We start from the raw sequence: 13916 nt of genomic DNA, 5'->3' as shown, positions 1-13916 counted from the left end.
CTTATAAAAGATAGATGACTCCATTGCTATAATCGTGTGCAAGCCTTAATCATTACAGATGAAATATTAGAAAAGGAAGAAATATTTTACTATAATTATAGAAATGTTAATGTGCAGGTTTTGTCAGAGTTGACTTCTAAAATATCTTTCAATTCTGAAGTTATAATACTGTAAATGTAAAAATGAGGTGGGAGGGGAGGGAAGCCAGCAGGGGGAGCAAAACAATTTTGAACAGACTAATTCAGAGAACGTGTGTCTTTAAATGACTCTCCACCTCCCTGCCCGCCCACTTTTTTTTTTTTTTTTAGCCTACAAGATACAGTGGACTGAGTTGGTTGTCTCTGTCCATGCTAGAAACCAGCATGAGCAGTAGTTTTAGAAACAGGTTAGTTGCTATGGAGTCTGCATTCTGACTTATTGAGGTTGGAGGTGTGTAAAGGTAACAGTTTGTTTTTAGTTTCAAAGATCTGGCAAAAAGATAGGCAGTCACTCCTCTTCTGGAAAAGCCTGACAGACCAGTAGGATTCCTTTAAGGGCTCAACCCAAAACTTTTTATCCCATCATTCACTAACTTCAAAAGCCAAGATCCCAGAGAAACTCTGGAAGAAGAAAACTTGACAGGATCATTCACTTAAACAAATGGCTAACCCAGGAGGTGGTACTGTCTGTAACGGAAAACTTCACAATCACCAGAAACAGAGTAATGGCTCCCAAAGTGGAAATCATAAAAGAAATGGAATCATTAGAGAAACACAGGTAAGACCAACTTTCTTCTCCTTCCTTTTACTTGAATGAGCTCTGTTAAGTCCATTGACTCTATTCAAAATGACACACTAAGCAATTTAAAATTGTCCTTTCACCATAATGCCCTAAGTACATTCTCCTTTATTTTTTTCATTCTTTTGGATGTAGCTACCACTTGCTTTGAAATTTTCTCAGATGAAATTGAGTAGAAGGTTAGATAGAATTTTCTGTAGGAAGAGAATTCTTTTTACATTTTTATGACGGAATAGGGAGAGTCATGTGATTTATTTTCTCTTTTGAAATCCGGAAGGGGGAATGGGACTAAGAAATGAGTGTAGACCTTCCTTACCTTAATTATCTTTGGTCCCTAAACCTGTGTATGATGTATATTTGGAGAAGGAAACATGCAAAAATGGAGTGGAAGCAAAATCATTTTTGCTAAAATTATGTGGTATGGATGGGATTTGCTTAGGTAGACTATCAGTGCATTCATTGCTAGTACAAGAATGAACTATTTGGATTTATTGATAACTGCAATACTGAGGCTTACAATTTAACTTTAAACCGAAGTGAATTTCCACTGAGGTGCATACGATTTAAAGCATTTCTTTTGGGGGAGTTCCAAGACATAAGAATTTCTGGACATTGAGCCAGCAGGTGTCTCAGCAGTACCTTTAAAACCCATTCTTCTATGTGGGCTTTTTTGTAAGTTCTGTGTATCTGCTCAAAGAAAGGTTTTGATGCCCTAGTCACCACCCTTGAAGTAGTATTAGCTTATGGAAGGCAACTTTGTAACTATGTCAAGTATTAATAGAAATTATTTAGAAAGTATTTCCTTCAAAGTCCCAGTCCCTGGAGAAATGCATTTTGTAAATCTTAATATCCTGAGAATTATGGTGATGTTACCCACCTATTTGAAGGCAGATGTACATCCAACATAATATACTTTTACTTAGAAGTATAATTGTGAATTGTGAAATTTAGGGCCCAAAGGGAAATTCGGCTTATTTAGTCCAACTTGTCCATTTTACATATAAAGGTTAAATAAGTTCTCTAACATCTAATAAGTAATCAAGTAAGGCTGGTTAGAATGTGAACCCATTTCCCCTCACCTCCAAACTGACTTCCTTCAGGAGAAAAGTTTTCTGTCAGCCACAGAAGACAAAAGGTTCCACCTTTGGGAGGTATAGGAACACCTTCTCTGGGAAATTTACGAACCACCAAGTTGTTCACTAGTAAGAACAAGGATTCACACAGGGGAAAAGTTATTTTGCTCTAGGGCTTAGGAACAGGTGGCTTAGCTTTCTGGCTCCTATTCAAGTAGGCAAATTGGTAGAGGGTGGAGGAATAGCTCACTGTTGTGTGGGGAGAAATTGAATCCTTTGAAACTGAGTGAAATAAAGTTGGTTCTGTGTGCCTTAATGCCTAGCAAAAAATGTAGTAAGGTTGACACTGATGTTGACAATTCATTGCCAAGAAGTCAAATGCTTTAGGAGGAGGTTCTTAGGTCTTTCTCTGTATAGGGTGGTATAGATGGGGCTTCATAGGAGTTCAAAAAGGAACCCAGAAACTGTGAGGTTACTTCTCAAATATGCATGTGGCATAGGGAAAGCCATTCAATAGTCTATTTTGGAGTCCCTATTTGATCCAAGCAGAGTGAGTCCCCATGGGCAGTCAGTCATCCTCAGTAGTCTGAGAAGAACCTGAAGGTCAGTCAATTGGCATCCAGAACAACTGATTAATTGTCCGCAGAGGACTGATCTGCTTGCCCTTTTGCGTAGTCTGACCTGAATAGTACTGATTTAGATAGCACCTATCAATGTCATCAAGAGAGTTGGTTCTGCAATACTTATAGAGAAAGAGGCAAGAAGGTTATCATGACCCATAAGTGGAAAGGGTTTGACCAAGGCGTAAAGACTAGCCTATAAAGAAGTTAATTAAAGAGCTACCAAAAAATTAAAGGATGTGTTTTTGGATTTGGGGCTTCTAGAACTGATGCAAAAACTTTTAGGGTTGAAATTTCTAATTTCACAACAACTTTTGATATGATTTCATCTTGTTGGAGTTGTTCTAACAAGCACAGAACTAGCCTTGGTCAGATTAGTTTGATTAGACTAGTCCAAGGTAACAGCTTGAAAATATTTTCTGGATAGAGTCAAGTTTTTCAAGAAAGACAAGGGCATCAGCATCATTATCACCAATGCTGGGTTGTAGATTCAATCTAATTCAATGAGCATTTATTAAGTGCCTGTACTATGCACTAGAGATAAAAAAAAATGAAACACTCAATCCCTTCCCTCAAAAAGAAAAAAAATACAACATACACTTTAATAAATGGCAAAACTTTTTGTATTGAATTATGTTTGTAAATTTCCCTGTTTTTAATGACTCCAGATTCATTTTGCTGTCACCTAGTAATACATTTCTACTCCACCCATAGATAAACAGGGTTCTGGTTTTAATCACTGATCAGCTGAATGATACAAACTCTTTCAATGAAAGGAATCAAATTATACTTTCAGGATTCTGTAAAGCTTATGTACAAAGAACTCTATGTAGATGTGAGTCATCATTATTAGAACTTGTATTCCTCCTTTGACTCCTGCAATAGGAGAAACAGATTGCCTAGTGTTGCAATACAGATATTTAATAAGTATTATGTATAGAAACTAATTGTGAATTACCATAAACATAATTATTTCTTTCTCCTATTGACTACGCTGAATGATACTACTTTCTCTTCTAGCTCTAACTCTCCTGGTGGGTCAGGGAATATTTTCCCCTAGTTCCTAACAAAATACTTTGTATTTTTTTTTTTTGTAATGATTACTGGATCTGTGATCTGCATGGTATAGGAAGATTGCTACAATGAACATCCTCTATTAAGGCAATTTATCTTATTCTGTGTGATTTATAATCTTAAAATAGTGGCTTGGGTACTGAAAAGTTTGTCACCAGAGTCACCTACTATGTGTCTTAGGTGAGACTTGAATCCAGATTTTCCTGACTATTAATTATGCCACAACTGGCTCTCAAATTAAACAGAGGAGACACAATACATCTTTATTAAATTGAAAGGTAAGAGGCTGCTAGATGCTGCAGTGGATAGAGCACCAGCCTTAAATTCAGGAGGACCTGAGTTCAAATGAGGCCTCAGATACTTAACATTTACTAGCTGTGTGATCCCAGGCAGCTCACTTAATCCCAATCGTCTTGGAAAAAAAATCCAAAACAAATAAATTGGAAGGTGAAATATGTATGTTTCTATAAACTATTGTGTTCACTGAAAAGTATTTTCTTATATATGCTCTTTTCTCTCACAGGGAAATGACTTTAAGCCAGAAAATAAAAGATAATTTGTTTCTTCTAATGTAGATTCTCTTTCTTTTGGATTGTTCAATCCAAGGTACATATATTAAACACTTATTATGTGTGAGGCACTGTGTTAGGTGCTTAAAAAACAAAGATAAGATAAAATAAAAAATAGCCCTTGCTTTTAAAGTGTTTAAATACTATCTGAGGTATGGAGTGAAGATGCAATATTTAAACAGATATACATGATTTTCTGAGAGACAAAGAAGGCTACAGCTAAATAGGTGAGCAAAGGATTCCTTTAGAAGGTAGCAGAGATTCTAATCAATCAATCAATGTGCTTGTACTGGGTGGGTGTTAGAGATACAAAGACAAAAGTGAAGCAGTTTCTGCCCTCAATAAAGTTATATTCTATTAAGAGAAATATGTACATAAATAACTGTACGTGTGTATGTACATGTGTGCGTTTGTATACATATATATATATTTTTATGAGAGACATAGCATTTAGCTCCTGGATGGACTAGAGAAATCAGAAAAGTAAGTGTCAGAAGATAGTTCTTAAGTAGAATTTCTAACATAACAAGGCATTCTAAAAGGGTGAGGTAAGGAATAAAAGCATTCCAAGGTATGATGAAGAGTTGATATAAATGCACATAAATGAGAGATAGAACGCAGTGTATAAAGAATAAGGACAGTTTGAGGAGGTAATTAAGTATAAGAAGAAGAGTGATGTATTTTAAAATTGAAGAGACAAGTTGAGGCCAAGTTGTGAAGGGTTTTAGAAGCCAAACAGAGGAACTTATATTTAATCCTAGAATTAAAATTAAGCCACTGGTGAACAGAGGCATAGGTGAGGACAAATATGTTTCAGACATGAAGGCTAAGAGATGGAAAATAGAATTCTGGCTTTAGGGAAAAGCAACGAAGAAAGTAGCTTATTATAGGAGTAAGTGCTAGAAGAAAGAACTTTGTTCCAAATCATGGCTCTTCTATTTATTATGACCACAGGCAAGGCACTTAACCTCAATGAGTCTATTTCCTTATCTATAAAATTAAAGGGGTGAATCAGATGGCCCCTAAGATTCTTTTTGGCATTTAAGTTTTTGATTCTATGATCTTAGTGCACCAATCTGACTGAAAAAGTAAGATGGAGCTAGATTCTGAGGGATTGTAAATGGCAGTTTGAAGAGTTTATATTTTATTTTAAGGGAAATCAGTTTTTTAATCAAAGGACTGACATGACATGTTTTAGACAATTTGTTAGCTATGTGGATCATGGTTAAAAGGATAATGGATAAAAGTTGAGGCTCTAATTAGTTTGTTGAAATAGTACAGATGAGAAGTGTGTATGGACTATTTGTGCCTGACCTGTAGGGCCTTCAAAGATCATTTTAGTCTGATCTGCCATTCAGACTAATTTTGGTCATTTTTGAGAATAAAGGACAACATCCTAATCAACCACCACTAGATGAGAAGTAATAAAATTGACAACATGGTATATTATTGAATATTGGAATGGGATAGCAAGAATGATGAAAAAGAAGTGGTGAGGGAGAAAAAAGAATTGAATAGAAGGTGATTTCCCGCAGACCATGAGACTTCAAAGCCAGGTCTAGAAATTGAATCTTCTGATATCCAGGCCATAATTTAGTCACCGTATGGAAAGTATGATAGAATTTAAATAGTGCTTTAAGATTCACAGAGCATATTACAACTATCTCATGTTATTCTTACAACAACTCTATGAGGTATTACCTGCCCCATTTCATAAATGTGGAGATTGAGTAACATAGGCTAAATAACTTGCCAAGGTCACATAGCTAGAAGTATCTGAGGTTGGAGTTGAACTCTGGTCTTTATATGAATGCATGTCCAGAACCTTATCCACTTTGCCACCTAGATACTATGATATAAATGAAAATTAAAAATAAACCCTATCCCTCTCTCAATGTATTTTCTCTTTAGAAAATACTATGTAGCTTTGAAATTGCTTCTCTCAACCTCAGTTTTCATGTCTCTGAGATAAGGGATTTGTATTTTTCTCTATTAGATTGCATATAGAAAATTTTCTAAAAATTTATCTGTCCAAAATTGGAATAGATTGTTTCAAAAGGTACTAACTTCCTCTTTAATGCAGGTCTCTGAGTGATCACAAATAGAAAAAAGGTTGCCATTTAGATTAGATTTATTTTACTTTGACCTACAGAGGGAAGATCTACTAGTAATAGGTAGAAGTTACATACAGGATTAGTTTCAAGCTGCATTATTTCCCCCAATTATGTGCTAAAACAATTTTTAACATTTGTGATTTTTTTTTAAGTTTTGAGGTCCAAATTCTATGCTTCTCTCCTTTCCTCTGTCCCCTCTTTTCTCGCTAAGATGATAAGCAATCATGTAAAACATTTAGATATTAAAATAATAAAATGTACATGGAAAGGATTACAATTTATTTTGGTTACTCATTTCTGTAATTATGTGACAATAATAGATAGCAATTATAGAGCACCTAACATAATTTCATCATATTGAAACAAAAAACCCTGCAAGGCAATAGTACAAAGATGAAGAAACTAAGAATCAGTTTGGTTAATAATTTCTGCCCAAAGTTAGACATTTACTCTTCAGATAATAAGCATTTACTAAGTGATTACTATGCTCTTTGATTTAGTAAGTAAGAAAAGAAAAAGCAGTCCTAAGGAGCCTTGTTGGAAATAGGAGTCAAAAGCAAATATTAATTTACTTTTAAGTCCAACTTTCACTCCAATAACATACAAAATGAATACAAATTAGTTTAAAGAATGAGAGAACTAATACTTGGGTGGATCAAAAAAGACTTCATATAGAAGATGAGTAAAAGTTCTGAAAAACAAAAAGAGAAGGAATATTTCAGGTCTGGAGAAACCAATTCAAAAGCAAAGTAATGAAGTTAGTATGCCATGAAAAAGCAATAAGTAGATCAGTATGACCACACCATAGAGGGAAGAAAAGAAAGCAATATCTAAGAAGATAGTGAAAGTGGATTGAAATCAGAGTTCCTCCCCCACCGAGGTAATTGGGCTTAAGTGACTTTCCCAAGGTCACACAGCTAAGAAGTGTTAAGTGTCTCAAGTCAAATTTGAACTCAAGTCTTCCTGACTTCAGGGTTGGTACTCTATTCACTGCACCACCTAGCTGCCCTATGAAGAGCTTTTAAAAAACATTCTTTTCTTTTTAAACTAAGTTCCCTCCCTCCAACCTCTCCCCTCCCACTAAGAAAGCAAGCAAAATGATGACAACTATACATGTAAAATCATGCAAGATATATTTCCACATTAACAATAATAGTGAAAGAAGTGTGTGTGTGTGTGTGTGTGTGTGTGTGTGTGTGTAAATGTGTGTGCATGTATTCTTTCCTGTTTGAATTAATTCCAGTGAGAGTAAGGTTCAAATATTGTCCTTCCCTCACTCCCATTTTTCTTTCCACTATGAAAGCTCTTTTTGTGCATGTCTTTTATATGAGAAAATTTTCCCTAATTTACCTCTTCCTTTTTCTAATCCATTCCTCTTTCTCACTCCATCTTTTTTTGGGGGAGGGGGAGAATCATCCAAACTTAATCAAGTCATACTAATGCCCTTTGTCTATATAGACTCCTTCTAATTGTCCTAATAATGATTTCATTCTTAGGAGGGACATATATCATTTTGCAATAAAGGAATTTAAACAGATCAATTTTATTGAGCTCCTCATGATTTCTCTTTATGTGTATCATTTTATATTTTCCTTGAGTTTTTTGTTTGATGTCAAATTTTCTATTATCTCAGGCCTTTTCATCAGAGATGCTTGAAAGTTCTCTTTTTCATTAAGTAACTTGAAGGATTATACTTAGTTTTTTCTGGGTAGGAGATTCTTGGCTGCAATCCTATCTCCTTTGCCTTCTAGAATTTTATATTCTAATCCATCCATAATTCCTTTAATATTGAAGTGGTTAAATCTTATGTTATTCTGATTGTGGCTCCATAATATTTGAATTGTTTCTGGCTGCTTGAAATATTTTCTTGTTAACCTCAAAGCTCTTGAATTTGGCTATAATATTCCTAGGATCTCTTGCAATGGGTGATCAGTGGATCTTTTCAATTTCTATTTTATCATCTGGATCTAAGATATCAGGAAAGTTTTCCTTTATATTTTCTTGAAAGATGATATCTAAGCTCCTTCTTTATCATGGCTTTCAGGTACATTAATATTTCTCAAATTACCTTTCCTTTATCTATTTTCCAGGTAAATTGTGTTTCCAATGAAATATTGCTATTTTTTCATCTTTTGATTTTGTTCTGTTTTTTTTTCTTGTAATGTTTCATGAATTCATTAGCTTCCACTTACCCAATTCTAATTTTTAGGGAATTATTTTCTTCAGTGAGTTTTTGTATTTTTTTTTTTTACCATTAGATCAATTCTGTTTTAAGATGTAATTTTTTGTGTCTTTTACCAAGCTGTTAATTGTCTTTTAATAATTTTCTTTCATTATTCTCATTTCTTTTCTTATTTGCCATTCATCTTAGGCTTGGATCCAATTACCATTTTTCTTTGAGGCTTTTAAAATTGCTGTCTTCTGAATTATTTTATAATCAAATTCTTTGTTGTCATTTGCCCATTTTTCCAGCCCAGTTTTTGACTTTGAACTTTATGTTAAAATTGAACTCTGTTCACCTGAGGTTAGGGAAGCACTGTTCCAAGCTTCAGGATTTCCCTATGCTGCTCTTTTCAAAGATATTTCTGGAGGTGTACAAGTTTTTCATGCTTCCAAGGTGTGATCAAGCAGTGTGGTTACTGCTCTCTGGATCTGCACTTTGGTCTTTATCCTTCAGCCCAAGCACTAACATTATTCTTGACCCTGAAACTGTGACTAGCAGAATTGCTGATGGGATATTTTAGCTGGATTGCTATTTATACTAACCATTTTGGCTTTGAAGAGCTTTAAGTGCCAGAGAACTTTATATTGATCCTATGGGTAGCAGCCATTAGAGTTTTAGTGGCACTATGACATTTTACTTAAGAAAATTTATTTGAATGGATTGGAGTGGGAAAAGAGAGAATGGAGAAAAGAGAACAAATGGAGAACTACTACAATAACCTAAGCAAAAGGTATGAAAAGCGATCAAAATGTAAAAGAAAGAATCATAATTGAGATATCTTATGAAGACAGAAATAATAAGATATGGCAACTGAAAGGCCTTATGAAATAACTGAGAATGGGAAATTAAAGATGACACCAATTGTAAACCTGATGATGCCCTCAATAGTAATAAAAATGTTTAGCAGTGAGGTAGCTTGGAGGAGGTGAGGAAATGAGAGGGAATACATTAAGTTCCATTTTGAGTATGTAGAATTTGAGATGCAAATAGGAGATCTAGATTAGAAATTGGTGGTAAGTAGCATAGTAATGGAGCTCAAGAGAAAGACCAGAACTTGGGAAATATATCTAAAACTCATCAACATAGATATGTTTGTGGGAAAATATTTTTACTGTACAGAGACTCAGTGAAATGAGTGATAGTAATACCACAAATTTTATTACCTTTGCAAAGGTAAATGTAGGCCTTCCTTAGTACAAGTAGGTAGAAGATGAAGTATTAGTCTTCACTTAAAGACGGTGGGGAAAAAAAGATACTTGCAAATTTCATAAAGCTGTGAAAAAGTGAGTAATCATTATTAGCATAAAATTATACATTTGCTTATCCTAATCAATGGTGAATTTATTCACTTATGAAATTTTACACCCAGATACTAAAGTCCTTTAACTACTATTTGAATATAGTTAAACCATTGTTAGTTTAATCTGACTTCCGGTTAAGATGGCGGAGAGGAGGCTCACAGTTGCATAAGCTCCGCGCTTTCTCTCACTATCCACTTCATTACAAGCCTCTGAATCAATGCTTGACTGAAAAAAACCCACAAATAGTTACCAAGAGAAGCCATCCTTGAGATCCGCCAAGAAAGGTCTGTCTTTACTGGAGGGCTGGGGCGGTTTTAGATCAGGCGCAGGCTGAGGGCAGCGGCAGTGAGAGCACGGGAGCAGAGCTGAGAGGGGGTGGGGAGTGATCGTAGCCGTCTCTGCGGGGAGAGCTTCGCTACAGGTTTGGAACCTGCAGCAAGTCAACAGCCCAGCAGAGAAGCTAAAAACACCGGGGCTGAAGAACACAACCGCAAACAGCTGGAGTCTCTCAGGACCTGGCCGCCCCCCCCCTTCCCCCCCCTCAGTGACTCAGCACGCTTTGGGATCTCAGAGCGCAGGCGCAGCACAGTCCTGCTAGTGCCTCACTGCTGCCCCCCCTGCAGTCTGTAGAGGAAGCTCGATAACACACCCAGCCCCCCCTCCAAAGAAAGACTCCAGTTTTTTCTGTTTTTCTTTGGTAGTTTGTCTCTGATTAATAGACAGAATGAGCAAGAAGCTGAAGAGGACTTTAACCCTTGACAGCTTCTATACAGATAGAGAGCAGACTCTAAATCCTGAGGAGACTAAAAACAGGCAGTCCCCAGGTGATTCCCCAAAGGAAGAGATCGTCTGTTCCTCAGCACAGATGAATCTCATAGAAGTGATTAAAAAGGCTCTCACAAGGGAGCTAGAAGAAAAATGGGGAAAGCAGAGTGAGGCTTGGCAAAAGGAGAGGGAGGCTTGGGAAAAGGAGAGGGAGGCTTGGCAAAAGAGCCTGGAGAAAGTTAAAGAGAGAGTGGATAAAGAAGTAAAATCCTTGAAAAATAGGATTAGTGAACTGGAAACAGAAAACAACTCTCTAAAAAACAAAATTGGCGAAATGGAAAAAAACTCCACAGAACAAAAGAACTCAATTGGACAATTAGAAAAAGATTTTAAAAAAGTGAGTGAAGAGAATACTTCACTGAAAATCAGAATTGAACAAGTGGAATTGAATGACTCGAGGAGACAAGAAGAATCAGTCAAGCAAATCCAAAAAAATCAAACAATGGAGAAAAATGTGAAATACCTTCTGGGGAAGACAACAGACCTGGAAAACAGATCCAGGAGAGACAATCTGAGAATCATTGGACTCCCAGAAAAACATGATGAAAAAAAGAGCCTGGACACTGTCTTCCAGGAAATTATCAAAGAGAACTGCCCAGAAGTCATAGGAACAGAGGAAAAAATAAATATTGAAAGGATTCATCGATCACCCACTGAAAGGGATCCTAAAATCAAAACACCAAGGAATATAGTGGCCAAATGCCAGAACCCTCAGGTGAAAGAAAAAATATTGCAAGCGGCTAGAAAAACCCAATTCAAGTATCAAGGAGCCACAATAAGGATCACCCAGGATCTGGCAGCATCCACATTAAAAGATCGAAGGGCCTGGAATATGATATTCCGAAAGGCTAAGGAACTTGGTATGCAACCAAAAATAACTTACCCAGCGAGAATGAGCATCTTTTTCCAGGGAAGAAGATGGACATTCAACAAAGTAAGCGAATTTCATCTATTTCTGATGAAAAAACCAGAACTTAACAAAAAGTTTGACCTACAAATATAGAACTCAAGAGAAATCTAAAAAGGTAAAGATTAATCTTGGGAACTATATTTTGACTATATAGATGTATAAAGAATACATGTATACCTTGTTCTAGAAATTGATGTGGATAGGACATTGTACCAGAAAAAGGGTAAAGTGGGGGTAGTACATCTCATGAAGAGGCATAGGAAACCTATTATATCTGAGAGAAAGAATGGAGGGGGATGAATATAGTGGGTATCTTACTGCCTTCAGAATTGGCTTTAAGTGAAAAATCTTAAGACATATTCAATCTATGGTGAAACTTCTCCCATCTCATTGAAAAGTGAGAAGGGAAAAGTGGAAAGGGAAGGAATAAGCTAAGCGGAAGGGAATACGGGAACTGGGAGGGAAAGGGGTAAGATAGGGGGAGGAACTCTAAGGCGGGGGGAGGGACACTAAAAAGGGAGGGCTGTGAGAAGCAAGGGGTGCTCACAAGCTTAATATTTGGAAGGGGGGGAAAAGGGAAAGAAGGGAGGAAAGCATAAACCGGGGTTAACAAGATGGCAAGTAATACAGAATTGGTCATTCTAACCATAAACGTGAACGGGGTAAACTTCCAGGTTAGTTTAATCTAAATTTAATCCAATTTAGGCTAATTTAATCATACATCAATACCCACGATAAAAATATTTCTGACACTTGAGTTCATAAGCATAAATTTTGCTATATTGAAAATGATAGTTCTGAGTGAAATATGAAGAAATATGATATATACTCTCATTCTCAATATACTCTACTCCTTTTCTCATGAGGCACATACATTCCTTCAGGCTCTGGTTATCCTGTATATTTTTTTCTTAATATTAGTTTTCACCTTTTTGTTAAAAGAAAGGAACATACTCATGTTGAATTGCTGTGAGGTACAGAAAGACATTTGCTTAAGTTTGTTTCTACATGGTACAAAATGAATTTTCAATTTAGTCTCAATACATATTCTCCAAATATGCCTAGTGTCCAAACTGCAACGCTTCTAGTGTAGAGAGTGTCAGTTTTAAAAAGCCAACAACATTAATAATAGAAAAACCTATGACTCTAATTGGATGTATAGATAGATGTCCAGATGGATAGATAGATAGATAGGAGACTCTTAAATATTTATATTAGATTTCACAATGAAAATTAGCAGTTAGATTCTCACTCTTTAATTCTAGGAAGTTTTCATTATTGTATTTATATACAAATATAGCATGCCCAAAATGATATCTTAAGTAATTTTTAATATTTAGATTTAAGCTATTTAGATTTGAAACCGAATTAGATTATTAGAAATTGTCTTCCTTCCTTCTAGAAGTGATTCCTCCTTCATTTGATTCCATAGCACTTTGTATTATTTTTGGCCCTAACCATACTTCATTTATTGCATTTATCTATGTGTAGTGGGAACTTTAAAGGTAATTAAAATTAAGTCTATTTCTCTTATTTTTACAGAAGACTCAGACCCTCTGGTTCTAATACAACAAAATTTATAGCTATATACCTCTGTTACTATCTACCAAAGAAAGATAGCTAAGATAGAGCACTGAGTTTGGAGTCAGGAAGACTTAATATCAAATCTGACCTCAAACACTTAGCTATGTGACACTGAGCAACCTCTGTCTGCTTTAGTTTTCTTAATGGTCAAATGAGAATAATAAAATCCTACTTTCCAAGGATTCTGGAAGGATCACAATCCCTAGCATATAGTAAGCATTTAAAAAAATACTTGTTTTCTTTCCCCCAAATCTCTGAACTATTGGAACTGGTTTGAATCATTTCTCAATATTTTTCAAGTTAATACTGGAAATATTAGCTACAGAAATAAGAGAAGAAAAAAAAATCAAAGGAAAACTCAAAAACAACAACACAAACTAGGTTAGACTAACATTGCACAAGAAAATATCAAAATGGGTACATGATTTAGTCATAAAAGGTGGCATCCTTCATTTCATTTGGTTTAAAATTGTGAGATTTTTACTAAATATCCCACAATCATAAATCTCAGGAATAAATATGTTTTGCAAAGCTGTTTTATATATATAAATAGAATATTTAGAATTCTTGAATAATTAACATAATAATAGCTAACATTTACATAGCACTTACTATGTGCCAGACAATATGCTAAGTGTTTTACAATTATCTCATTTGATCCTCATAACCATTCTATATATGTGACCAAATGGGGATCTGTCTAAATTTGCTGCTTCTACTTATACTCTTCTTAGTTGCTTTTTAAACTTTTATTATCTGACTTTTATCCTTATCTTCAATTGAAATGCTTCTCTCCAAAGTTACTAATACTCTTTATTGCCAAAAATTATGACCTTTTCCTCGTT

General features: G+C 35.4%; 1 protein-coding gene across 1 annotated transcript in view; it reads left to right on the top strand.

The window, feature by feature from the left end:
• The first annotated feature begins 204 nt into the window (after positions 1-204).
• Positions 205-13916, top strand: part of SPTLC3 (serine palmitoyltransferase long chain base subunit 3) — a 203896-nt gene continuing 190184 nt past the window's right edge. The window contains exon 1 of the mRNA XM_051975913.1: positions 205-756. Coding sequence (XP_051831873.1) covers positions 640-756 — 117 coding nt within the window. The 5' untranslated portion in view covers positions 205-639. The remainder of the gene's footprint in view (positions 757-13916) is intronic.

The sequence above is a fragment of the Antechinus flavipes genome, chromosome 2 (genome assembly GCF_016432865.1).
Source record: "Antechinus flavipes isolate AdamAnt ecotype Samford, QLD, Australia chromosome 2, AdamAnt_v2, whole genome shotgun sequence".
NCBI classification, from domain to species: Eukaryota; Metazoa; Chordata; class Mammalia; order Dasyuromorphia; family Dasyuridae; genus Antechinus; species Antechinus flavipes.
Note: the sequence above shows the minus strand (reverse complement) of the source record. Positions and strands in the feature narration are given on the sequence as shown.